The sequence below is a fragment of the Pteropus vampyrus genome, unplaced genomic scaffold (genome assembly GCF_000151845.1).
Source record: "Pteropus vampyrus isolate Shadow unplaced genomic scaffold, Pvam_2.0 Scaffold18, whole genome shotgun sequence".
Classification (NCBI taxonomy): domain Eukaryota; kingdom Metazoa; phylum Chordata; class Mammalia; order Chiroptera; family Pteropodidae; genus Pteropus; species Pteropus vampyrus.
Window position 1 is genome coordinate 6,497,923 of NW_011888799.1, and position 24,246 is coordinate 6,522,168.

Here is a 24,246-nt window from a genome sequence, read left to right on the forward strand (position 1 = left end):
GTACTCTGATCCTTATTTTATAGACAACAAAACTGAAGCTTAGAGAATTATGTAACCAAGTCACATAGTAGGTTGTGAAGCCAATATTTGAAACTGCCCTGACTGCAGAGTGTGTTCTTTTAACAATTATGCTATAGTTGTTACAGAGAAGAGCTAAAAGACTTTAGTGGAGCTCCCCAAGGATAGCTAAAATAGTTGGAGAGGACCTCAGGATAGATGAGACTTGAGATAAGCCCTGAAGTATAGATAAGATATATTTAAGCAAAAGAGAGAAGACCAGAGTTAAGGAGTAAGAGCAGGGAGATAGAATAAGTGATATCTTAAGGTAGAAACCAGTATGTTCGGGAAACTGTAAGACTATAATAAATTTGGGATTCATAGAAGATAAATTGAAAAGGGCAGATGGTCTTCAATGCCAGTTTATAGAGTTCATACTTTATTTCGTAGGTGTGAGGGAGCTAATGACAGTTTTGAACAGGGGATCAGATTGATAACATGGGTATCAGAATATTTAATTTGTGGGCATTGTGTAGAATGCATCCAGGGAGAAGGTGGTTTGGAAGTTGAGGTGGTCTAGGCAAGAATGAAGAAAAGAATAAAATAATTGGGTGGGTTGCAATGGATATGTGAAAAATTTAAAGTGGGCTTTGTTCACTAAATAAATAATGAGGAATGAAAGATAAAAAAGACAATATTATTTGGATTTTAAACCTTTAATAGAAATAGAGAGTTGTTTTGGGAAAGAGAACCTTTGAGGAGAAAGATAAAATAGAGCTTGATTTTAGTTATATTTAGTTTGAAATTATAATGAAAAATTCAAGACTTATTTTGTAGGGAAGTGGAGGAGATAAGGGATTAGTATTTAAGAGTTTGAGGATTGAGAGTAAGATTTGCAGGTACTAAGAATAAACAAACTGAAACATAAGCCAGTACCAGTTCACCAAGAGAAAAAGCATATATACAAAGAGGAGACTGTTGCTCAGTATCCACAATTAGGGTATTAGAAGACAAAGACAAGTCAGCAAAGAAAAGCAGCAGTCATGAATAGTTGGAAAATATTAAGGGGGAGGTAGAAAAGGGTAAAGGAGGTCAAATACATGGTGACGGAAGGAGATTTGATTTTGGGTGGTGAACACAATGCAATATACAGATGATGTGTTATAGAACTATATACTTGAAACCTATATAATTTTATTAACCAACATCACCTCAATAAATTTAATTTAAAAAATAGTTGGAAAATATTTCCTTCTATGTGCTCATCTTCCTCCTCTTCTCTACATGTGAACCTTCACTCTACTTCTCCAAGATACTTTGAGTATATTTCCTTGCCTTGTTCATACCTCATTACTGCCTCTCAAATCAGCATGTCTATATTTCCTATATATCTAATTCCTTGCTATATAATCATTTTTTGTGCTTTTTCAAAATTGTGACTAGCTCTAAATTGGATATTTTCAAGGACTCGAGTCCAAACTACATCGAATAGCCTGCGCTAAGTCTCATAGTGCCCCTGATGGGATTTTAAGGAACTCAATTGGCACTGGCCTCTAAAAATATATACTACATACTAACTTAAGTTTATCTTGAAGCATGAGTTAATTCTGAATATATTCTAACTGAATAACAATAGAATTCTTGGGAACATGCAAGGGAAAGAGGAAGACAGTTCAGGAGAACTGGAGCGAGAAAACATGTACTTTTAAATCATTGGTCATGAAAGATAATATAAAATATTCGTTGCACATTAAAACCATAAAGTTCAGTCTACAGCCATGCCACCCTGAACGTGCCTGATCCTGTCTGATCTCGGAAGCTAAGCAGGGACGGGCCTGCTTAGTACTTGGATGGGAGACCACCTAGGAAGACCAGGTGCTGTAGGCATTAAAAAAAAAAAAGTTAAAACTATAAAGTTCAGCCCAGAGTGAAGCTAAGGCTGCTTGAATCGGTATGAAGGAGAAATTGATCTCTTACGAGTAATTAGTCTTCTAAAATGGCTGCCATTTTTTGTGACAACCTACATATCTAAAGTACTTGAAATCTAAGCATTTCTGCAATAGATAAACCAAAATAAAATCCTGATTTAAAAGAGTGTCTAAACATGACCTTTCAACTTTTTCAGAAGAGATGCGAAAACGAGGCTTATTGCAATGGCTTGATTCTCTTCAGATTGAAAACACCAACTCTCCAGACCTACAGCTCACCGTGGGAGCAGTGATTGTGGAAGAAATGAGAGCAGCCATAGAGAGGCAGACTGGTTTTCAGTGTTCAGCTGGAATTTCACACAATAAGGTGAAGGCTAATGGTAGATTTCGAAGAGAAACATAGATAGCTGTAGTTAAATACAGCAAGGACATATACGAGTGGGACATTTAAAGGATTACATATATACTTTGAAATGGGTTTCTATTTAAAATTAATTTTGAGTTCTAAATAAAAGCCTAAATAATTCTTTAACATAGGAATTGACATTGAACATGTACTTTCCTAAGAAGCAGGCTGAAAAATTCGCAGAAAATGCTTATTTATATAGTTGCATCCAGTATATAGTTCCTTAATGACTAAACTATCTATAGAAAGGAGGAGGCTAGTCTTTGAATTTTACGTATGAACCTATTTATTTTATTTGCACTTGCTGAATATTCTAGTGCTACCTTTCTGATGTGGAATGGCCTGGGTATTTTATGCTTTGCCTAGTCTCCCTTTCCTAATGAAAGCAATAGGAGAAATGGAATAGTAAAATTTTACTAATTTGGACAACTATTCTGATTTAGGCAATACAGATGATCCTCAATAATCTAGGAGCAGTGTAACTGGTTTTCTGATTAAAGTACAGCGAGGGCCTAGGATCTTCATCCCCTTCTGACTGGCCTCAGTGACTGGGCAGTGGCTGATTATTGGTTACTACCTTCTCCCCTTGCTTCCAGTAAGAGGAAAGATGCCAAACTACCCAGCAGAGGTTTTTATTCTGGTTGGGTGGAGGTAGGGGAAACAAAAGTCCCATTGTAGTAACTTAAACCAGACTGGCTGTTGCCTGGTAGAAGTTCCAGAGAATCTCCCCGATGAATTTAAAGAATGATTTTATACTTTTCCTACCAATTTTAATTTGCAAAATGACAACACTGAAGTACCTTATTCTTTGAATTTAAATTTTTTTCTTTCTGAAGCCTTGTTTTGTAGTATAAGATGTTTGCTATTGGAGGATGATTCTGAGCCCAGTCTCTATCAGAGATACTAAATTATGGCAATGTTTATTAAATCCAGGACTCAAAACGGACTAACCAGTAATCAAGAAATGTAAATAAATGGGGTAGGGTAAAACAAGTTTGTCTCAGCATTTTCGTATGGGCACATTAAGAAATGCATCTTAAGTTTCTTCTGCAGCTTCTCTGCCTTTTACCCTCTTGAAGTGGGTGGAAAAAATGACTAAAGGAAAACCAAGAATGGAAGATGTGGAAAGAACAATGAAGATAATGATAGTGGGTCATGTTTTCCACTGAGGATGTTGTGGGACACCAAGGTTTAGAGATGCCTTGAGTTTCTGGTTTTGTTTTTGTTTTTAATATGGATACCATTAGTTACAGCCCTTAAGCTGTGTCTGTGTGTGTACATGTATGTTAATATTCATCAAGTCTCTGTGTGGGTGTTGGCAGTAATGAGGTTTTTACACTTTCCATGCTCCAGGTCCTGGCAAAACTGGCCTGTGGACTAAACAAGCCCAACCGCCAGACCCTGGTCTCACATGGGTCAGTCCCACAACTCTTCAGCCACATACCTATTAGCAAAATGTAAGTATTCGGGGAGCATCTAAATTTTACTCATATACATGTGATGGCACTCTCTGGTTGTAGTTTCTTCTGTTTCTTATGAAGCCCTGGTGCCAGGAATAACAGGTACCAGTGAGGTACGAGGGCGATAACATAGAAAATTTGAAAAACATGAGATTTTTCTTAATGAAGCTTCGATTCTGGATTATCTGTAGAAGATACTTAATCCTGAATTTTAAAAAATGAACTGATTTTTAAGTATCTGTGGAAGATACTTAATCCTGAATTTAAAAAATGAACTGTATGTTTAACTTCCCTCTAGCCTTTTTATTCAAGTCTGCTATTAAATATCAAAATAAATAGCAATATTACTTCTTTTCTCCTAATGTCACATCAAGGTGTTCAGGGCTACTGAACTGCTGCTCCCAAACTAGGCATGAGAGAAAAAGCCAAATAAAATGAATAACTAGATTGTGCCTATGAATTGTGCGTCCTTGACAAGAGCTTATAATATTGTTGAAGGAACAAGATATAACGGTTCAAAGCAACAGTGAAAGTGCTATCATAAGACTATATGTCGTTGCTAAATGAACTATGTAGGTAGTTACCAAAGTTCATAGAATAGTAATCTGAGAAGGATTTGTGCAAAAGGTGTGGCTTTGTATTGAGATTTGGCACAATTTGGAGATTCAGATGGGAATAGAAGAGCAATACTGATTTGGAGAATGTTTTGAACTACAAAGAGGGAGAAAGTATGAGGTATTTTCAGTGAACTGGGACATTAACTAGTTTAGCTGGAGCATATTGAGGAAGATAAGTAATGGAAAGAAGATTGAAAAGATTGGTTGAAGACAGATTATAGGAAGCCTCAAAAGCCACACTGAAGATTTTTAACTTCATTCTTAAATATAAAAGGTTTTAGCTGTGGAAGAGATTTGTTTGGGGGTTGGAATTTTAATCCTTAAATGGGACAGTAGATCCTATACAACTGAAAGTTTTATATACAGTTGAATTGATGACTAATTAGTGACTTTAACCTTTTGTTTTTGCTATTATTGATCTTCCCAGGTCCTAACTCCCAGAATATCTGAATCATCTAGTCTAACGCTAGAATATTAATCGTCTACAGGACCAATATGTGCTCTCCTTTTCCCTGAACCTTCTGGAGAGCTACTTACACAAGCAAAATGTCTTATATCTGCTGCTAACTCGATATTTAGGATGTGACCTATAAATTCTTTGTCTTTTTTGTTAGCCGTAATCTCGGAGGAAAGCTAGGGGCCTCTGTCATTGAAATCCTGGGGGTAGAATACATGGGTGAACTGACCCAGTTCACCGAATCCCAACTCCAGAGTCATTTTGGGGAGAAGAATGGGTAAGTGGTTCCTAATACTTTTCAATAATAACCTTTATGGAGATGCTAAATTCAAATATAGACAAAAGCATCCAGTAAAATCTAGACCTATCTTTGGGTTAGCATTTGTTCCTGGGGTAATTTCATTGGTCTCTTTGCTTGAAAATATTAGATCACTATGGTCTATCAGTTTAGAGTAGTTTTTTCATGTACCTAAATAGGTTGATACATAGGAACTGTTACTTTGAAGCTTGGATATATACATCATCTGTGTATGCTTAGATGCTGATATTTCCAAATTCTTGTATTTAGTCTTAGCATCAAAAAACTTGGGGGTATAAATCAGTGGCTTGCTTGGCACTTTTCCAAAAATACAAATGATGACTTGGCTTTAGAAAGCACAACCAGTGTTCCTCTCCTTGGCAATATATTACACTGGAGTTCATTGGGAAGGGCAGGGATTCTGTCAAATTTGGACAAATTTTTCCTTTTTCATGACAGGGACAAAGGGGTAGTATAATATAGGTATTCTGTTTTAACAAGAATCATCATTTGCTTTCACCTTAAACTTTTTTGCTGGTTTTATTAGGTCTTGGCTATATGCCATGTGCCGTGGGATTGAACATGATCCGGTTAAACCCAGGCAACTACCCAAAACCATTGGCTGCAGCAAGAACTTCCCAGGAAAAACGGCTCTGGCAACTCGGGAACAGGTAGACAGGCATTCTTGACAGAACACTTTTAAGGGGGTTAGCTGGTAGGTTTTGGTAGCTGCAAAGGTTTAATAAATTAGATGGGAACCTTTATGCTATAAAGTATGAAGGGAACAGAAGTTCTTTTTTGTGTTGAAAATTGACTAGTTTTAATGATTTATTTTTTTTCCATCTAAAAAGAAATAAAATGGGACTGATTGAAGTTTGAAATGGAATTACTCATTTTTTTGGTAGGTGGAAACTTGGAAGGCCTAGGATATTGTGCCTTGAGTTTGTGTCTTTTTTTTTTTTTCTTCAGAGCTGGATCATGCCTAGAGTTTGCCTGATGGCATGCCCACAGGAAAAAAAAAATGAAAATCTTGACCTAGCGTGGGTCAGAATACTGAAGATTTCTATGAACCTTTGATTCTTTGGTTATAGGAGCATCTTTCTTGCACACTACCATTTGGGGGAAAACTGAATAAATCCACCATCTAGTTCTGTAATAAACCTACAGTTTTTAAATGAAAAATTAAAGTGTCAATGCTTTTTTTAGGTACAATGGTGGCTTTTGCAATTAGCCCAGGAACTAGAGGAGAGACTAACCAAGGACCGAAATGATGTAAGATTTTCTTTTTTTTTTTTCTATTTATTTTTGGGGAAGAAGGGGTGCAGGGTGGAAGTGGAGACCGCCTGGTCCAACACCTGGATGGGAAAGGGGAAAAGTGGCGGGTAGGGACGGAGGTGATAGTAGAGTTGGGGTGGGGGCTGAGGCAGGAGGGGAAAGTGGGTCTGGGTAAGATTTTCTTTATTCCTTGGGTGAGCTTTGGGATTTAAATACCAGTTTAAATACCTTACTTTATGGAATAGAAATAAAGATACAAAAAGATACTAGCTACGAAATTTTAAGAAATCTTTTATCTTCTTCCATAACACTGCCCATAAAACTCAACATGATCTTTGAAAGCCTGGATCTGTGAACATAAGACCTGACCTACCCCTTTCTCCCTCACTACCATTTGCCTTACTTTTTTGTATATTTCTTATCTAACTACTCCTGCAACCCTGACTACACAGTGGTTCTTCATCAGAGTACAGAGTCATTAAGCAGGACATTCAGGGATCGGACTATAAATTATTGGACTTAAACACAATTCACGTGCTAAGGAAGTACTGGGAGTTTTAGAGACAGACTATTAAGTCAAAGATTTGCAGGTGATGATGACTTGTTTCTTTATCTCTCTCTTTTTTTTAAGCTTTATTGATATATATTTTACATATCATAAAATTTACCCATTTATAGTTTACAGTTCAGAAGTTTTAGTATATTCCAGAGTTGTTAAACTATTCCATGATCAATTTAAGCACATTTTCATCAACCAAAAAAGAAATCCTATACCCGTTGGCAGTTACTCCCCCAGCGCTAGGCAACCACTAAGTCTCCTTTCTATTTCTATAGACTTACTATTCTGGACATTTCATATAAATGTAATAATACAGAATACGGCCTTTTCGTGACTGGCTAGAAATCTTTCAATAAACTTGGTATTTTCAAAGTCACCAACACTGTAGCATGTATCAGTACTTTATTCTTTTTTATAACTGAATAATCTATTATACAGATATACCACATTTTGTTTACTCATTCATCAGTGAATGGATATTTGAGTTGCTTCCATTTTTTGGCTATTTTGAATAATATTGCTGTACAGATTTTTATGTAGACATATGGTTTTCATTTCTCTTGCTTCTGTATACCTGGGAGAATTGCTGGGTCACATGGTAACCCTATGTTTAGCATTTCAAGGAACTACCAAACTGTTGGTGCACTATTTTACATTCCCAGCGATATAAGAGGGTTCTAATTTCTCTATATCCTTGTTGTTGTTTCCTATTTTAGCCATATTAGTAGGTGTGAAGTGGTGTATTATTATGGTTTTCAGGTGCTTATTGGCCATTTTCTTATCCTCTTGGGAGAAATGTCTGTCAAGATCCTTTGCCTATTTTTGCAATGGGTTATTTGTCTATTATTAAGTTTTAAGAGTTCTTTACATATTCTAGGTACAAACTGCTTGTTAGATATTTAATTTGCAAATTTTTTTTCCCATCGCGTGGGTTTTTTTGTTTTTTGTTTTTTTTTTACTTTCCTGATGGTGTTGTTTGATGTATCCTCTCTTGTTTAAACATCTGGGAGTCCTACAGGTCAGCTGTATACTGTCAGGAATCATCCAAAACTACTTGTTTGCCCCCTGTTAGCTGAACTGGTGATGAATATTTGTTCTTTGGTAGGTAACAAAGAGGGATATGATCCCAGTTGTGTTATGGCCCTATTTGACTTTGCCCACTAGGTGTCGCTCCGTTCTCATCTCTACAAGCCTCTGGGAATGTTCTTCCTACTTTGTTACCTGGTATATGCAACAATGTAGGGATCCTGAAAATTAATCTATCTTTAAGTTTAAGGACTTATGCCAAAAAGAATTTTGGACATAGAAGATCCTGTCACTTCATCGTTTAAAATATTCTAGTGACTTCCCTTCACACTTAAGTCGTGTGTGGATTTCTTTTTTATTTTGTAATGACCAATATGATTTGGTCTCTGGCTACTTTTCTCACTTCTCATATTCTCTTCCCCTTACTCATCCCGCTCTAGCCTACATTATACTGGTCTCCTTCCCTTTTATCTAACACACCAAGCAAACTCTCGCCTTAGCATTCTAATTAATACTTGCTGTTCAGCCTGGAGAATCTTCGCTCTCGTGTTCTTAAAATTTGCTCCCTCAATTTATTCAGGTCTCTGCTTAAATTTCACCACCTCCAATTACCCTGTCACATCAGCAGCCTCTACCACTCTCTGCCTTACTCTGCTTTTTCCATAGCACTTTGTAGTCATTTCTACTACATGTCTACTTTATTATCTGTAGCTCCTACTACGAGATCAAATCCATGAGGGCCCGGACTTTATTTTGTTCAATCCTGTATCTCTAGACAGTGCCGGAAATATAGTAGGCATTCAGTTATAGTTGAGTGGTTTTAGTCAACAAGGACTCCCTTGTAATCGCCAATTTTTATTCTCTCAAAATATATAAATCTATACGAATTGTACTTGTAAAATGTAGAAAAATACAATTTGTTGCTGCTCTTGGCTTGTTTGCCTTAGGGGTATTTCTTCTCACTAACATCTTTTGATTTTGAGGGGATCCCTATGTAGACTTTTCACCTTCTCATAGTTCTGCCTCTTGACCTTTATTTCATAGTTTGCTCTGCATCAACAGTATTCAGATGCTCTGACTTCACCGGAGAGTGAATTGAAAAGTGAATCTCTAGAGGCAGGCTCTATACACTGTACCTTCTAGAGATGGGCGGTAAAGAGGTACTAGTGGAAACTTCTGCTCTTAGTAAGCATAAGAGCATCAGGGCAGATTAAAGAATAGATCCACTACTCAGTCTCGACATCCTAGTTTGGATCTTCCTTTCAGTTCCTTACATGAGCCCTTCCTTCAGTTACAAGATATAGTACTGTAGGTATCTGTTTTAATCTTTCTGCATGGATACCACACACACACACACACTAAAACACAGAACTTTCAGGAGAGTCCATTTTCATTTATTCTATCCTGTTCCCATCACCTGTCAAAATTTTCTAGATATTCTAATATTCTATCATCCAAATTATGTCTTCTACAATTTCTCCGTATACCCTGAAACTACACAAACATATTTAAAATTTTAAATTAAACTTGACTATTTCCAAACCATTCTATTGCCCTGGTTCTTTTAATTTCCTCTCACTCAGTTCAGTACATAGAATCCAGATGCTCACAGTAACTTTAGTTCTAGTCTCTATACTTTTATATCCACAGAATGACAGGGTAGCCACTCAGTTGGTTGTAAGCATTCGTGTACAAGGAGATAAACGTCTCAGCACCCTGCGCCGCTGCTGTGCCCTTACCCATTATGATGCTCACAAGATGAGCCATGATGCATTTGCTGTCATCAGGAACTGTAATACTTCAGGAGTCCAAACTGAATGGTGAGTTTCTTTCTAGCTCATCTTAGAAGAGTCATATACCCTGTCTTGCTCTAAAATTAGTGGGTCAATAAGCTTTCCAGCTGGCGTAGTTTCTTTGTGACTACGGCTAGCAGGACCTATTACAGAGGGGGATGGGCATGTACCAGGGAGAGAACACAGTAGAAACACCAGAAACAAAGGCAGCTCTGCTGCAGGCTGCCTATTTTTGGTACATTCCAGTTCTCAGGGGAAGGTTTGAGAGGCAGAGTGAACCAATACTATCCCTGCCCTTATCAATTTGCAATTGTCAGAAGAATGACCAATCGTACTTGGGAGTACAGAATTTAAGTTTCAAGAATACAGCACACTTTGGAAATTCTCTCAACTACTTAATTGTTTTACCTTAAAGGCAGCTTTCTTGATAATGAAAGTGACCTATATTCACTGATAATCTCTATCTAACATCTCAACTCAGAAGCTCCACTGGTATACCACCAAATGTCATATATTAATAAGCCTCAGTTGGGCATGAAATATAACCAAATATATATTGGAGTGTGTTCATTTACTGTCCAGATATTATTTTCATTATTGGAATCTTTTATTTATTTAACATAGATTATTACATTGAAAAAGTATTCCAAGTTCACAATGGAAATATAATTGAGAGAAAAATAAATTGGTTGTTTATTTATAGATCTTTATTGTAGATTATAAGAAATAAAAGTTTAGTTAACTACCTAAGTTATTGCTTATCTAAATATATGGGCCACTACTGTTAAATGTAGAGACTTACAATATAATGGGATCTCTAGTATAGTGTTTGTTCTTAGAATAATTTACTTTTTCTTCATGGTATGCTTGCTTATTTTCAAAAATTGAACGTTTTTACTGAACCAAATGATAATTGTTCATATGAAACCTTAGAAATTGACAGACTACAACAGACAATGCCACCAAAAGCATGAAGCTTATTGACAGGGAAGCATCAAAATTACCTGATTATGAAACTGTCTCAAAGCATGAAACTGAAGGATAGTAAAATACTGTCATAATAATTTTAAAATAGCATTTACTCTTCACCTCATTGAGGGACTAATCTGTATATTAAAGCATGTTTCATCATCTGAAATTCAACTCATGTGGAAATTTATTTGGGTAATTAGACATAATGAGGAATTATACAATGGAATTTCTTGAAATGTTTCTGAGACTAGGATAGGTAACCAAAAGCCGTTGTGGAATTTCATTCTCCAAAATTCTAGAGGTAAAAGTCTGTCAGCATTAGGTGGTGCCTGCTTAAAAACAAGAGAACGGGTAAGAGGGTTTTTTCAAGAGGCTTTCCAGTCTAATAAATATTCTAAAGCTTTTTTGTTGCCCTGAGTAAAATTTCTTGCCCTAACCCTGAATTATAGCAGCTCTGCAGCAATTATCTTATGAAAACAATAATATAATACCTAGCTGCCAAGGGATCCAACTTGCACATATGTGACCTAGTAGGTGTTCACCAAATCAGTGATTCTCAAGGTGTGGTCCTAGATCAGCAACATCAGAATCGCTTAGGAACTTGTTAGAAAGGCAGATTTTCTGCCCATCCAAGGTCTACTGAATCTGTATTAATCTGATACACCCTCAAGTTTGAGAATCAATGCAGTACCAATTTCCCCTTGTGGCAAAACCAGAATCCCAATAATTTACAAATCTAATCTGTGACCTGGTGCTAATCTTGTTCCTTTACTTTCCATACAGGTCCCCGCCCCTCACAATGCTTTTCCTCTGTGCTACCAAGTTCTCTGCCTCTGCCCCTTCATCTTGCACAGACATCACTGTCTTCTTGAGGAACGACCCAAGTTCTCTGTCAAAAGTGCCAATTACCAGTCCAGAAGCTAAGACCCAGGAAAGTGGCCCATCAGTGACAGCCACTAAGAAAGCAACCACTTCTCTGGAATCATTCTTCCAAAAAGCTGCAGAAAAGCAGAAAGTCAAAGAAGCTTCACTTTCATCTCTTGCTGCCACTACCCAGGCCCCCAAGAGCAATTCACCACTGAAGCCCTCGTTACCTTTCCAAACCAGTCATACTACAGGAATTGAGCCCTTCTTTAAGCAGAAAAGTCTACATCTGAAGCAGAAAGAGCTTAATAATCTTTCAGTTTTCATTTCTCCACAAAATCCACAGTCTAGCCCTCAAGAGTTACCAAACCGTTTTCCAACAGAATATCCAGATTCCGCCTGTGTCTGTGAAGAGGTTTCAAAGCTAGAATCCTCTAAAGCAACTTCTGAAGAGAGAGATTTGGCCCAGAACAGCCCGAGCAGGCTTGCTTCTTTAATTTCCAAGCCTGCTCTGGAGGTGGCTCAGAAGACAACCACTACACGGAGTCTTCCAGCTAATGAGGACCAAGTGCCCTGTGAAAAGTGTGGATCTCTGGTAGCTGTATGGGAGATGCCGGAACACGCGGACTATCATTTTGCGTTGGAGTTGCAGAAATCCTTTTTGCAGTCCCAGCCCTCAAACCCCCGGGTTGTTCCTGCTAGTTCTCCTCAAAGCAAAAGAAATCCCAAGAGCCCTCTGGCATCTAGTAATAAACGCCCTAGGCCTGAGGGCATGCAGACATTGGAATCATTTTTTAAGCCATTAACACATTAGTGCTGCCCTCGGGCTTGCTGCAGGGTTTTAATATTTTATCTGTAACCTGGGAAATGGAAATATGTTCATTTCTCAAGGAAATTCATAACTTCATGAAATTTTTAATAAGAAAAATTCAGTTAGATGCTAAGGCTCCCATCTGTTCACAAGCATGAATTCTAATCTCATTGCTGATAGAAATGTAAAAATTCATCTTCCAGAGATACAACCGCTTTGAGTTTTTAATTAAGTGTTTAGGGAGACGGTGTCATAGAGTTAAAAAGGTGTAGGCCTCAGAGCCTAAGAAATCTAGTTCCAAACCTGGCTCTGCCTCTTGGAGTATATGACCTTGAGCAAGTTACTTTCCTTACTTTTCCTCATCTTTTAGATAATGAGCAAAATTGAGATGGTGCCTTACAGATTATTGAAGAACAATGTATTTAAAGTACTGTTGTGCACAGAAAAAAATTCCCCCTAGCTCTGTGACAGGGGAAGCTCAGATAATGCCTTAACCAAAATGTCAGGTTTGAGAATGTGAAGACTTGAAACCCTAAAGTGATAACTAGTTCAGGGCAGAGCTCTGTATACAGAAACTATTCAATAGATACTGAATTTCATACAAGCAAACCGTATGATAGCTACAGTTTTAGCCAGTGGCCCTTCTACCCCTCACTTCTTGTTCTAATGTAGAATGAGATTATTAATAGACCAACTCTATTTGGATAAGTCATGGTCAGAACTATACCATCTCTAGAACTTTGCTACACTGAGTGTGAATTTGAGGAGCCAACAGCACCAGCATCATCAGAGAACTTGTTAGAAAATCATCTCGGCCTCAACTGAATCAGAATCTGTATATTAACGAGATTACTCAGGGTGTATCCTAAAGTTTGAAAAATACTGATCTAGAAGATACCAACAGCTGGCCAGGTTTGTAGAGGGCATTTCCTTAAACCTTAAAGCACAAATTTAAGGGAAAAGTACTTGGGCTTTCAGGGTCATTGGTGTGTTCATCTCTTCCCATTGGAGTATGACTATCTAGCTTACGGTTTTAAATTCATTATTTTAGCTTTTTACACTTATCCATGTTTGTAGTACTGTATTAATCTGTTCTTATATGTGTAAGGTCAGCTTTTCTGGCATTTCTGATATAGGAAACCTTGAACAAAACTGAAGATGAATTGAGTTAGGTGGTGGTGGGTTGGTAAAGTAGGGAGAATGGTGTATATATCCCCCCTTTCATACACAGACACAAACCAATGGCTTTTTAAGCTTATTTATAAATTGGGGGTCTGTATTTAGTTGGAAGAAGAGGGAGAAAACGTTTGAAGACCACTAGGTCTAGCAGGAAATTTCTTCCTCCAAAAATATTTTCCATTTTTGTGGCAATTAAATGTGTTCATGGCTCTTTCCCTACTAGAGCTGTAGTTTCTTGAAAGCAAGAATTCTTCATAGTGCCTTGCACATAACAAGTACTTGTTATTCATTAGATGAAATATATATAGTGAAAATTTTTAGATGATTACCAGAACTGGAACAAGAAAAATGTACATACTACTGGGGGCGGGTGGGGAGAAGCTGCCTTGTATACTTTTATCTTCCTACATCCATTGGTGTAGCAAAGTGGCTCACTAGTTCCTGTAGATATGCCAAAGTTTTCTTTCTTAATCCAGGAAAGTTTTAAAAAAAATTTTTAATTAAAAAAAATGAATTTAACAGGTGAAAGCTATAGCACTTTGTATGTAGGTTTAATATGATTTCAAATCCACTTATGACCTAAGTTGTTTTAATAAATTGGTTTATGACAAATTAAAAAAGAGCTGCTTTGATATAAAAATCAAGTCAGTCTTCCCAGGAGGTCATCGTTCTGCGTTTGTTGTCATTGATTAGTCAGCAGCCCAGCTGACTAATCCCTGTAGCTTATTGAGAACATATAGAGAAGCAAGGATAATAAGGGGACATTTAGACTATAAATACTCAGAGTTTGTGAGTACTCTGAGAGTTTTGGTTTGGAAGAGGTGACTCCGCTAACCTAGACTCTGCAAAGACCCTTACGACGTTTGCTCCTACTGGTTGGGAGTGGTGTTAAACCTGACCAGGGGTCTCAGAAGTGATAATCTTCAGAGTTGCTCAGCTCACTTAACAATGGTGCCTTATTCCCTAGCAACGTGCTTTAGCAACACGGGACTTTTACTTTTGCTCTGGCAGCTGGAAATCAGCTTTTTGGTTGGTTGCCAAGTCTCCCAAGTGCCTCCTGGTATAAAAAGGTACACCTCATATCAAATTTGGATTTTATTCCTTCACCTCCCCTTGATTGGAACAATAATTTGATTAATCTGTCATTTGTTTGGAATGTTATTTCTTTATTTGGATTATTGAGATATTATCCTGTATGCTATTGGCTCATGAATTATAATTTCCACAGTGAATCTGTGCTAAGTAAATTGCTGGCAAAGACAGAAATCAGTATCTGAGCATAACTGTTACCTCCCCAAAACAAAAACAAAACTTATTTTTGCTGAATGTAACCTTTCCTCATAGCTCAGCAACTGTGAGAAGGAAGTAAACAGCTTAGTTCTCAACACAGGAGGAAGTTCTTCAACCATAGGCTTCTTAGTAGCAAGTTAAACCAGTGATATTTTAAAAAGCAGCTGAGCTAGAGTGGCAGGGAAGCTATCATTTTAATACCCTGGAGGCAGAATGCCCCTTGTCACCTCAGGCCACGTTTATCATTAAATTTCTTTTGCAAAGATCAGTAGTCAAAATGCAGTCCCTGCTTTTTGTAGTTGACTTTAACATTGGGCCCTATTTATCCAGAAAATTTGAGTTAGGTAATCTGAACACAGAAACAAGAAGAAGGGACTAAGGTTTGGCCAGGTGGCCCTTGTAGCTCCAAGACGACAGCTTAGGCTTTATAAACCTCATTTCAGGCTATTTTGCATTGGAAGGAAAAACATGAGGGAACAGATTACCATGTCTCTAAATTCAACTCAAGTATGGGGCGGTTTCCAGTCTCAGTTGAAAAGGCGATGGTTTCACTTTCTATTCTGCTCAAAGAACTATGCAGAACAGGCCAGAACACCTGGTCACAATACTGCAACACTGATCACATGGTCAGGGAGAGGAAAAGGAAAAATGGCGAATGAGATACCAGATGGGTTTTTCCTCCATTCAGGGTTCAGCAATGTTAGCGTTTCACTTGTTTGTAAGTCTGGAGAGAAATCTAGCTCTGGAAGCTGAGCCTGTGTCTTAAGCATAAGCACAGTGTGTTCAATAAAACATTTTTATTCTGTACAATATATATGTGTATTTAAATATATATTTATAATATATATATGCAGAGAAACCTCAACCAACAAATCCCTGAGTCCATGGGAGCCCAGGACACCAACAAAGGGAAAGGAGGGAGTCCATGCCCTAAAGAGTAGGACATATGGCAATATCTTTCCCTTTCCTCCAGGTTCCCGGCAACAGAGGGAAAGGGATGGTCACTGCAAATTACTAAAACAAGAGAGAACTTGTGTAGGAGCAGGAAGCAGGGTGAAGGTGGCAGGAATGGGAAGTGTGGGTCAGTCTAGGAAAGTAAAACATACTGTTTGGTTCAGCATTAAAATCAACAGATCACTGCAGAGGAGGGAACAAAACTGATTGACATGCAGCTGACCTTCAGTATGCCAAGCCTTGGCTTGGCGGCCCCACACCTGGGCCAGCACAACAAATAGCACCTGTGGGGCCTATGAGAGAAACTGGAAATGGCCCTTGAGTGAAGAAAGGAAGAGATAAAAGCTGAGGAGCAGGCCTCATGTCTCAACACAGGACGGGAGCACTGCCATTCACTGTCCCTGTGCCATTTCTTCAGACCCTGGGCCACCAGATGGCCGGGAGGTGTCTTTTGTCCACAGTCCGGTAGAGATGGGCAATATACATGGTCTTGAGAAGAGGTATAGAAAAAGGAGTGCTTTTGAGGACCACCCCCAGTTGTTGTGACAATTCCTGAAGTGCAGGGACCACACCGGTGAATCATGCCCAGTCCTGACAGTGGGGCCAAGATGGCAGCTGTCAGCTCCCTCCAGTAGACGGGCCATGGGGTTGATGAGCCCACCAGGTGGACACAGCTGCTGAACACTGCCCTGAAGTCTGTCTTCTCCCTCAGGGCTGCCCCTCCCTGGCCATACCAAGCTCGGCACCTCTCCAGATTGATGGCAGGGAGCAAGTGGCAGAGAGCACCCCTCTCCCTAGCCTATTAACACACAGAGCTGCCAACAGAGGGCAGCATGGCCAGAGTCACCTTATATATTGTAGGGAGAGCAATAGAGCCGTGCCTGCCTGGAGGAGTTTAGAAGCCCACATTGGCCTGAGCCTCTCCTGCTGCAATGGCTTGCACATCAGTGACATGGCCGATGCCCTTGGTGACACCCTCCCGGAACAGCAGCTTGGCGCCCACCTTCAGGTACTCTGGGTGTTTCAGGAAGCGGAAACGTACCACCGCCTTCTCCCCTGTCCGCAGCTTATCCTGCAGTAGATATGAGGTCATTGGCCCTGGGCAGTGCCTCCCATCCCAGCCTTGGTTCTCCACCCTCGGGGGCCTATCAGGGTTCTACCCACTCTAAGTGAGGCTTTGTCCCTTTTCCACAAAAAGGGATCAGGGTGTTCTCTACAAATCTTGGGCCCGACCTTTCTAAAGGCAAGAGAATTTTGACTTTTCCTTGGAAAAAAGGAGGCATAGCTAGGTCCCTCTCACCTTGGCATGAATCTTTTCCACCACCGCCGTTTGACGGACGTTGCCCACATGTACTGTCACCTGGAAGCCTCGCCGGAATGTGGTGGCATGGAACAGTAGGACTATTTCTGCCTCGAACACTGAGCAGATGGTGGGATTCATCTCGGGGCTCACCATCACCATGCCCTGGGGAGGCACAGCCCCCAGACTCAGGAAGGACAGACCTCACATTAGTCTCTACCTCCCCAGCCACCTTCACACCCTTACAGCTAGCTCCTAAGTTTCCTCTTCCTCTAGGACTTCAAACACAAGACCTCAAAAGACAACATTCGAAACTCTCAGAGAGAATCTTTCCTTATCCATCTCCCATGTCCTCTAACACTTCTAATGCTTTGTATTTCTAGGGTTTCTGGACACTTGGATTGCACCACCATGATTCATATTTAGTGATCTGTGTTTTATGAGTATTCTTAGCCTTTTCATACACAGTCTGTGTAACCACTTCTTGGGGTAGAGACCATGTTTTCTTGTGAGTCCCCTTAGACAGGTGCTTCTCATTCAAGTAGCCAGTTTCCCAGGCACTTCTCTTCGTTCCCTCTCCAACCCACCCTCCCACCTCACCTTGCGAAGGAGCGCACGGTCAAAGTCCCCGAGGGCCAATGTGGCAGCCTGACCAGCTCGCAGCACACGACAGGCAGAGCGGTTGCGCTGGATGCTGCATACTCTCAGCTCCAAGAAGCAGCCATCGTCCGTGGGGCCCACCACCAGCTGGTCGCCCTCACGGCAAATCCCACTGCAGCCCAGAGGGCGGATGGCACAATGTCAGCCTAGGCTCCCTTACTTACTTCTCTGCTACGGTCACCCAGAGCATTCTTTCCCTTATAAGGCTGAGTCCCTCAGGATGGGGAGAGACCCTAAATTCTGACTTGGAGGTAGGGGAGATGACTGCCGTGCCCCATTTTAGAGTTCATACTCTGAAGGCTAATACCAGGAAAGGCAGTGATGGCTGGCAGACAGGTACCTGCTGGTTGATACTGAACACCTGATCCCTGAAAGAGAAAGATATCCCCTTGGGTTTCATCCTCTGCTTTGGAAAGAGTCTTAAGAGACCTCTCTTCCCTACTTGGAGATGAAGCCAGTTGAATACACTCTAGTTTTCTTCCTGGGGCTCAAGACCCACACTTCTCCCTCAGGGGCCCGGAGATTCCCAGTAAAGCAGCAATACTGTTTCTTCCCTTATAAGCCAATAGACTAGTTTTTCCAGCTCTTCTGATGGTGAAAACCTAATCTGCAAACAAGCACATCTTTTAGCTGGGCTCTGTTCAACTCCTTTGGGCCATGACGTCTTCGAGTGTATGGGCATGTAAGGGCTGACTGGGGTAGGTAGCAAGCAAGGCAATTCACCTGGAAAGTGTCCCTCCAACAACTGTCCCCACCTCTGGTACTGTGTAGATTTCATCCACCTGAAGCCAAGAAAAAAATTCTGTCATTGGCCTGCCTAAAGTAGTGCTGGCAGGCCCAAAATCTCTAAACAGACTCAGGGCTCAGTCAGAATTAGTCCTTCCCAATTCCCCAGCTCACTACCTGTTCGGGTAGACAATTACCTGGAACTCTGTCAGCTGCTGCATGAGTTCCTCCTGCTCTTTGCTGTTGGTGAGTGGTGGCAGGATATTCAGAAAGACTTTGAGCAGGTCCAGACTCTCTCCAGACACGCTGGATAGTGTGAAGATAGGGGTGACACTGTAGAGGGAGGCATGGAATGGACAGATGAGGAAAGTTCTAATAGGAAGCAGAGGCTAGAGCCCCATACATGGAAAGGTGAGATGCTCTCAGGGTAGCTAGGGGCCTCCCCTCCTATCGGCTAAGCTTTGAAGGAGCTCTGGGCCCTCTCTCGGTGAGCTAGCCAAGGAACGTGGCACATAAAGCCCATCCCAGAGCCTAAGGGAGATGGCGACTGCCTGGTATAGCACTTTGTCTCCAGGGTCCCAGCCATCAGCACAGCACCAGGTGGGTTTAGGGGAAAGGTCAGCCTTTTAGCAGACTCCCTCCCACAATCTCAACCTGCAAAACCACAGAACTGAGTCAAGAGGTTTGGTATTGGGGTGGGACACCATGCTCTGGGGCTTTGTGGCAGCCTTTCTTGTGGACCAGGGCTCTGGAGTGAAAAAGGCTTACTTGGGTGACTGGGCAAACTGCTGGGCAGCAGTGACAGCATCATCCTCTGAGGTGACCAGCATGGGGACCTTGTGGCATCCAGGCTGCTTGAGGACCCGCTCTAGCTGGCGTACTGTCCTCTCCACTGTGGTCTTGGCACACAGGTCCACCTTGCTAACCACGACGAAGAAGGGCACTTTCAGGGCCAGGGCCAGCCCCAGATGTTCCCTTGTGGTGCCAGCTGCCTCAGAGAAGGAAAGCGGGGAGTGGGAGTGAGGAGAGGGAACAAGAGGAGAGTTCATCTGGCTCCCAGATTTGAAGAAGCCCAGGGTAGTAGAGTCAGCATCCCCCTCCAGCCCCGTCCCTGCCCCAATGCCTCATACCAATCCCAGTGTTAGCACTGACGAGGAGCAGGGCACAGTCCGGGCAGTAAGAGGTGAGGCCAAAGATGGTGGTGTGTAGGTACTTGTGGTGGCCTGCCAGGTCGATGAAGGTGATCATCTTGGAGCTGCTCTCACAGATCTCTTCTGCCGTCCGTGAGTCACTGTAATTCACCACCTGGCCCAGAGCCCAGGGCTCTCAGTGACCCCTGCCAGCCTCCCAACCCTTTAAGAACTGTCAGGACCTAAAACAGTCCCTGGGTGACCCTGCCGCTTAATCCTGAATCCCATTTCAGATTTAATTTAGTTGATTCCCCACTTGTTTTCTGAGGACAGAGTTTATCCCACAGGGCCTCCATCTACTGCCTTCAGGGCCTTCATCTACTCTACTCCAAAAAGTCTCCACACTCTGCCCTTGGACTGTGTCCCTCACCACTACCATCCCATCCTCAGAGTCTGGCCCCACTGGGTCCCATTGACTGCATGCACCTCTCCCTTGCTGTTAAAGCCCAAGATCTCGAAGCTGATGCTGGAGGTTCGACCGGACTGAATCTCATGCAGGTGGCGGAAAAGGTTGAGCCTCGCCCGGCCTCGCCCATTGTCCAGCTCTCCCTGGGTCAGGACTCCAAGCAGAGTCGACTTCCCTGAGTCCACATTCCCCAGGACGGCCACACGAAGGTCCAGGAACTGTGAATGAATTGTCAAAGGTAAGGGCTCTAATCCCTCACCTATCTCCATTGATAGTTGGGTCAGGCAGCTGGCACCACAAGGGCAGTGACAATCCCTGAGGACCAAATGGTGACCTGAACACCCCCAGGATCCCAGGCCAAAAGAGAGCCTGCTACCACAGGGCCCTCTTGGGGAGTATGGGTATGAAAGGCAGGGAAGGGTGTGTGCTCACCTGTTGATTGTCAGGGACCTTTCGTACCAGCACCTCAGTGATCTTCCGAGGCATGTCACTATCATAATCCACTTCTCGCTCCCGGATCACAGTGATGTCTGCCCCAACCCTATCACATAGCAAGGCCACAGTTGCCACATTTCATGAGTTCCCCCACCCCCTTCCATCCTGGCTCTAGACCAATGGCCTTCCCACATCTCCCACAGAGCTCCCAACACCTTACTTCCCCTCAAGCACCCTCCAATTTATCCCACATCCGCAGCTCCCTTTAAACAAACAAACGAGTCTTAAATCATTGAGCAAAAAAGCCTAGTAGGTCCAATGCGGAGGAACCTAGAACACTAACCCTCCCCACTTTAGCCCTCTGTCAAGAGAAGGTAGCAGAAGGAAAGTCCCTCCTTGGCACCTCAGGCCCTAGGTGACGGTACACATAGGTCCTCCCCAGTTAGAGAAAACAAAACAGAGGGGGAAGGGGAAGCATACTTCTCCGCCATCCGGTGCAGGGTCTTGAGGGAGGCACGCATCTCCTCCTCAGCCAGCCCCACCAGCAGCCCATTGTCCTCCACCCCAATCTGGTAGACAGCCTCACCACGGCCCTCTTGGAGCCGCCACTTCATCTGTGTCACCAGGTGCTCAAAGCGGTACTGGGATGGATTCACCAGCTTCAGCTTAGGGCAGGTGAGGTATCATGAGAAAGTGAAATCAGAGATGCTCCTCCTAAACCCACTTGCTCACCACCTGTCCTGCTGCAAGGACCAGGCCCTTCCCTTCCCACTTAAACCCTCTCATCCCTAACCTCCTCTAACAGTGAGCTTGCCCTCAACAGAATGAAGTACAGAGCCCTCACTCTGAATCACATCCCTAAATTACTATAGATCATGAAGTTGAAAAGATCTCAGAGAAATATCATCCCATGCCAGCAAGGACAACCTGCCCCTCCCCAACTTAAGACTCACTTTATATTCGATGTTTCCATCTTCAGCCTGAAAAGAAACAGGGAGCAGTTACCAAACACCATCCAGGCCCAATCCCTACTTCCTTGATTCCTGCTGGGGCCCAGACAGCAGCTAACTTGAGAGAGCAGGAAGTCTCAGTGGCACCTGCTTAGACAGTGCTTGTCTGCCAAAGGTCACTGGCAGACAAGCCCTCTGCTCAACCCCAGGGTGATCTCTCTCAAGGAAAGGCCTCTAAAAACACAGTGAGTCACCCATCTCAGCCAGGAACAGAACCTGGAGTCCCTCCTTTCTTTGATCACTGGCAACACATTCTTCCTAGGTGCACAATCACCCCTCCTTCCTCCTCAGGGCCACAAACTGCTGCCCCCAGAAACCCCATCTTCTCTTTGTCTGGGCTACTGAGGCCACTGGTCTGGGAGACATCAATTCCTTCCTGCCCATCCCTCTCAGCTGATGTAATCAAGAGTAAGAGCCTGCGAGAGTTTCTGACTGGGGCCAAAGGGTCAACTCAGCACTAGTCACTACAAGCCTGATGAGAGAGGAGCCTAGGTGAGAGAGGGGCAGGGCTTCAAAGTTGGGGCTGAGGTGAAGAGAAGAAATTTGGAAAATATAACTAAGGGAACAGACTTCAGAAACCAGACTCACTGTGGCTTTTACCTCCTATCCCTTAACCCTCATGCCTCAGCAGAGGTGAAATCCTGAATCCATCCCACAATCTCTTCTACCTCTTCCCTATATCAGGTGACCCAACAAGGAAATATCCTATGGGTTGAGCCTTTCCTCTCAGGTGCCAAGGGATATGATATTTGTTTGTTCTCCCTGTCCTGCATTTCTGTACTCCTCTTCCTTGGCCATTTTTCTTTTTCTCTTCCTGTCATCATTCCACCCTCTCACAGCCCCTTGACTCCTGGCTTTGACAGTTCTTCACCCATAATCTCTACTTCATGGAGTTTAAGGGAGACCTTTTCCCATCAACCAAGACTTTCCTTTTTATTATTTTGCTGGAGATGAAGAATTAGGAGGCGTGGCTTCAGAAAAGTGATAACAAGGATCATGGTCTAGGCCAACGATTTCCAAAATGTCATCCCAGGACCAGCTGCATCACCCAGGAACTTGTAAGAAATGCAGATTATCAGGCCCACCTCTGATCTACTGAATCAGAAATTTTAGGGGTGGGACAGCAACCCAGGTGATTCTGATACATGCTAAAGTTTGATAACCACGGGTTTAGGCTCTTCCTCTGGGTCCTCTTTTCCTAAGAGGGACAAAGTTGTAGGTATTCTCTGCCTTAGGAAGTAGATGGGAGTAGGTATGTGGAGGCTGTCCCCACTTCCTCACAGGACAAGCAAAAGGCAGGACTAAGCCTGATTGTTCTCTGGTTTTGTGTCTGTCTGTGTATGTGTGCGTATGCACTCAGGAATAGGTACAGAACATATTGCTCTTTTCTAGAGTACTCCCCTCCTCCCCGCGGAACAAGTTTAGAAAACTCTGCCTTATCCCAGGATGCAGTCTCCATTCTGATGTAGCACAGGGATGGAGACTGAGCATTCCACATTGCTCTTCCTAAAAGGATGAGGATGGAAGCCCCTTTCCCTACTTTTTCCTCCTGGGGTTATCTAGATCAGAATGAGTGGATTCTCCCCCCAGTATCCCTTCCTGGGGGCCCGACACCCGAGGTGGAGCCAGTCTCTGTCTCTCCCTCCTGGGGTCCTGGGACCGGAAGGAGGGGTTCTCCTTTCCCCGGGGGTCCTGACACCGGAAGGGGGTATCAATTCTTTCAGTCCTGCCTTCCTGGAGTCCCGGGACGGGAAAGAGTCGTTTCCTCTCACCCTGCCACTTCTCAGGTGCTCACCTCGGGGGGCAGGTACGGGGGGTTGTTGGCTTTGCTCCCTCTGTTCCGTCCGTTCTTCTTCTTCCCCTTCGGGCCCCCGCAGCCGCTGCTGCCGCCGGCCCCCCTAGCCTTGAGGGTTCCGCCCATAGCTGGGCCACCTCCGGGCCGGCAGCAGCCGCCGAACAGCTCCGATACCCGCGAGTCCATCCGCCGCTGCCGCCAGCCCCTCGTCCGGCCCCTCCCCCCCGCCACCGCCACCACTACCGCCGCCGCCGCCGCCGCCCCTACTGCCACCGCCGCGTCCGGCCAGCCAGAGGAGAGCGGGGTGGGGCCCCGCGCAGGCCACGCCCCCACCCTACTCTGGCTCCAGGCGCGTCAGAAACAGCCGCGTTGCACCACGGGATGTAGAGTCCTCAAGTCTGGGATCCCCCTCAAAAGGGCTTGCCGCCGCTCTACAACTCCCAGGAGGTATCGCGGCGCACCGGGCCGCAAGGTGGCTTCGGGGTGTAGACAAAGAGCGCGTCTTTGCGCGCAAAGACTTAAGGGAGCTGTAGTCTTGTTCCCAATCTGCGCGCTCTAAGCGGGTCTTTTCCTAGGGCTTTGGGAAGACAGGGCTGGTTAGAGCCCCACGGCCTGGGGGGTGGGGCAGTCACAGTAGTGCTTACTACAGAATCCAGCTTTGTGGGCGCTTCTGGGTTTGGTCCCTTAGCGCGATCCCAGATAACAAGTTTTGGACCTGGTGAGTTGCAGAATTAAAGGCGACTAGTCCCTCCAGCCTGCTGGCTCCGCCTCTGCCTCAGTTTCTTCTCCGACCGGGTCGACGTGCCGTAGGGGTGAGTCAGGGCAAATGCCAGGGCGG

General features: G+C 43.1%; 2 protein-coding genes and 1 non-coding gene across 9 annotated transcripts in view; 2 read left to right on the top strand and 1 right to left on the bottom strand.

Annotated features, from left to right (window-relative positions):
* POLH (DNA polymerase eta) overlaps positions 1-15,742 on the top strand; it is a 29,262-nt gene extending 13,520 nt beyond the window's left edge. For 4 of the 5 annotated variants that reach the window (XM_011354709.2, XM_023527637.1, XM_011354707.2 and 1 more), the window contains 7 exons: positions 2,123-2,292; positions 3,685-3,788; positions 5,023-5,142; positions 5,711-5,834; positions 6,370-6,435; positions 9,674-9,843; positions 11,572-15,742. In XM_011354709.2, coding sequence (XP_011353011.1) covers positions 2,123-2,292; positions 3,685-3,788; positions 5,023-5,142; positions 5,711-5,834; positions 6,370-6,435; positions 9,674-9,843; positions 11,572-12,466 — 1,649 coding nt within the window. In that variant the 3' untranslated portion in view covers positions 12,467-15,742. The remainder of the gene's footprint in view (positions 1-2,122; positions 2,293-3,684; positions 3,789-5,022; positions 5,143-5,710; positions 5,835-6,369; positions 6,436-9,673; positions 9,844-11,571) is intronic. The other variant, XM_011354710.2, reaches the window with a different exon arrangement.
* On the top strand, positions 1,766-1,884 carry LOC111736167. Its single transcript, XR_002779118.1, has one exon. It is a non-coding gene; the product is annotated as a 5S ribosomal RNA (ribosomal RNA).
* Positions 15,702-23,686, bottom strand: GTPBP2 (GTP binding protein 2). Of its 3 annotated transcripts, none has more exons than XM_011354704.2 (12): positions 23,409-23,686; positions 21,557-21,583; positions 21,084-21,268; positions 20,601-20,709; positions 20,189-20,386; positions 19,703-19,877; positions 19,341-19,560; positions 18,770-18,905; positions 18,570-18,628; positions 17,787-17,958; positions 17,187-17,351; positions 15,702-16,958 (listed from the first exon to the last, which is right to left on the bottom strand). In XM_011354704.2, the coding sequence occupies exons 1-12, from the start codon at positions 23,592-23,594 to the stop codon at positions 16,782-16,784; spliced, it is 1,809 nt and encodes a 602-aa protein (XP_011353006.1). In that variant the 5' UTR covers positions 23,595-23,686; the 3' UTR covers positions 15,702-16,781. The 3 variants fall into 3 exon arrangements, with proteins under 3 accessions (XP_011353006.1, XP_011353007.1, XP_023383406.1); XM_011354705.2 differs by lacking the exon at positions 23,409-23,686 and adding an exon at positions 21,830-23,377; XM_023527638.1 differs by having other exon boundaries at positions 15,715-16,958; positions 17,187-17,373; positions 23,409-23,636.
* Positions 23,687-24,246: the final 560 nt, after the last annotated feature.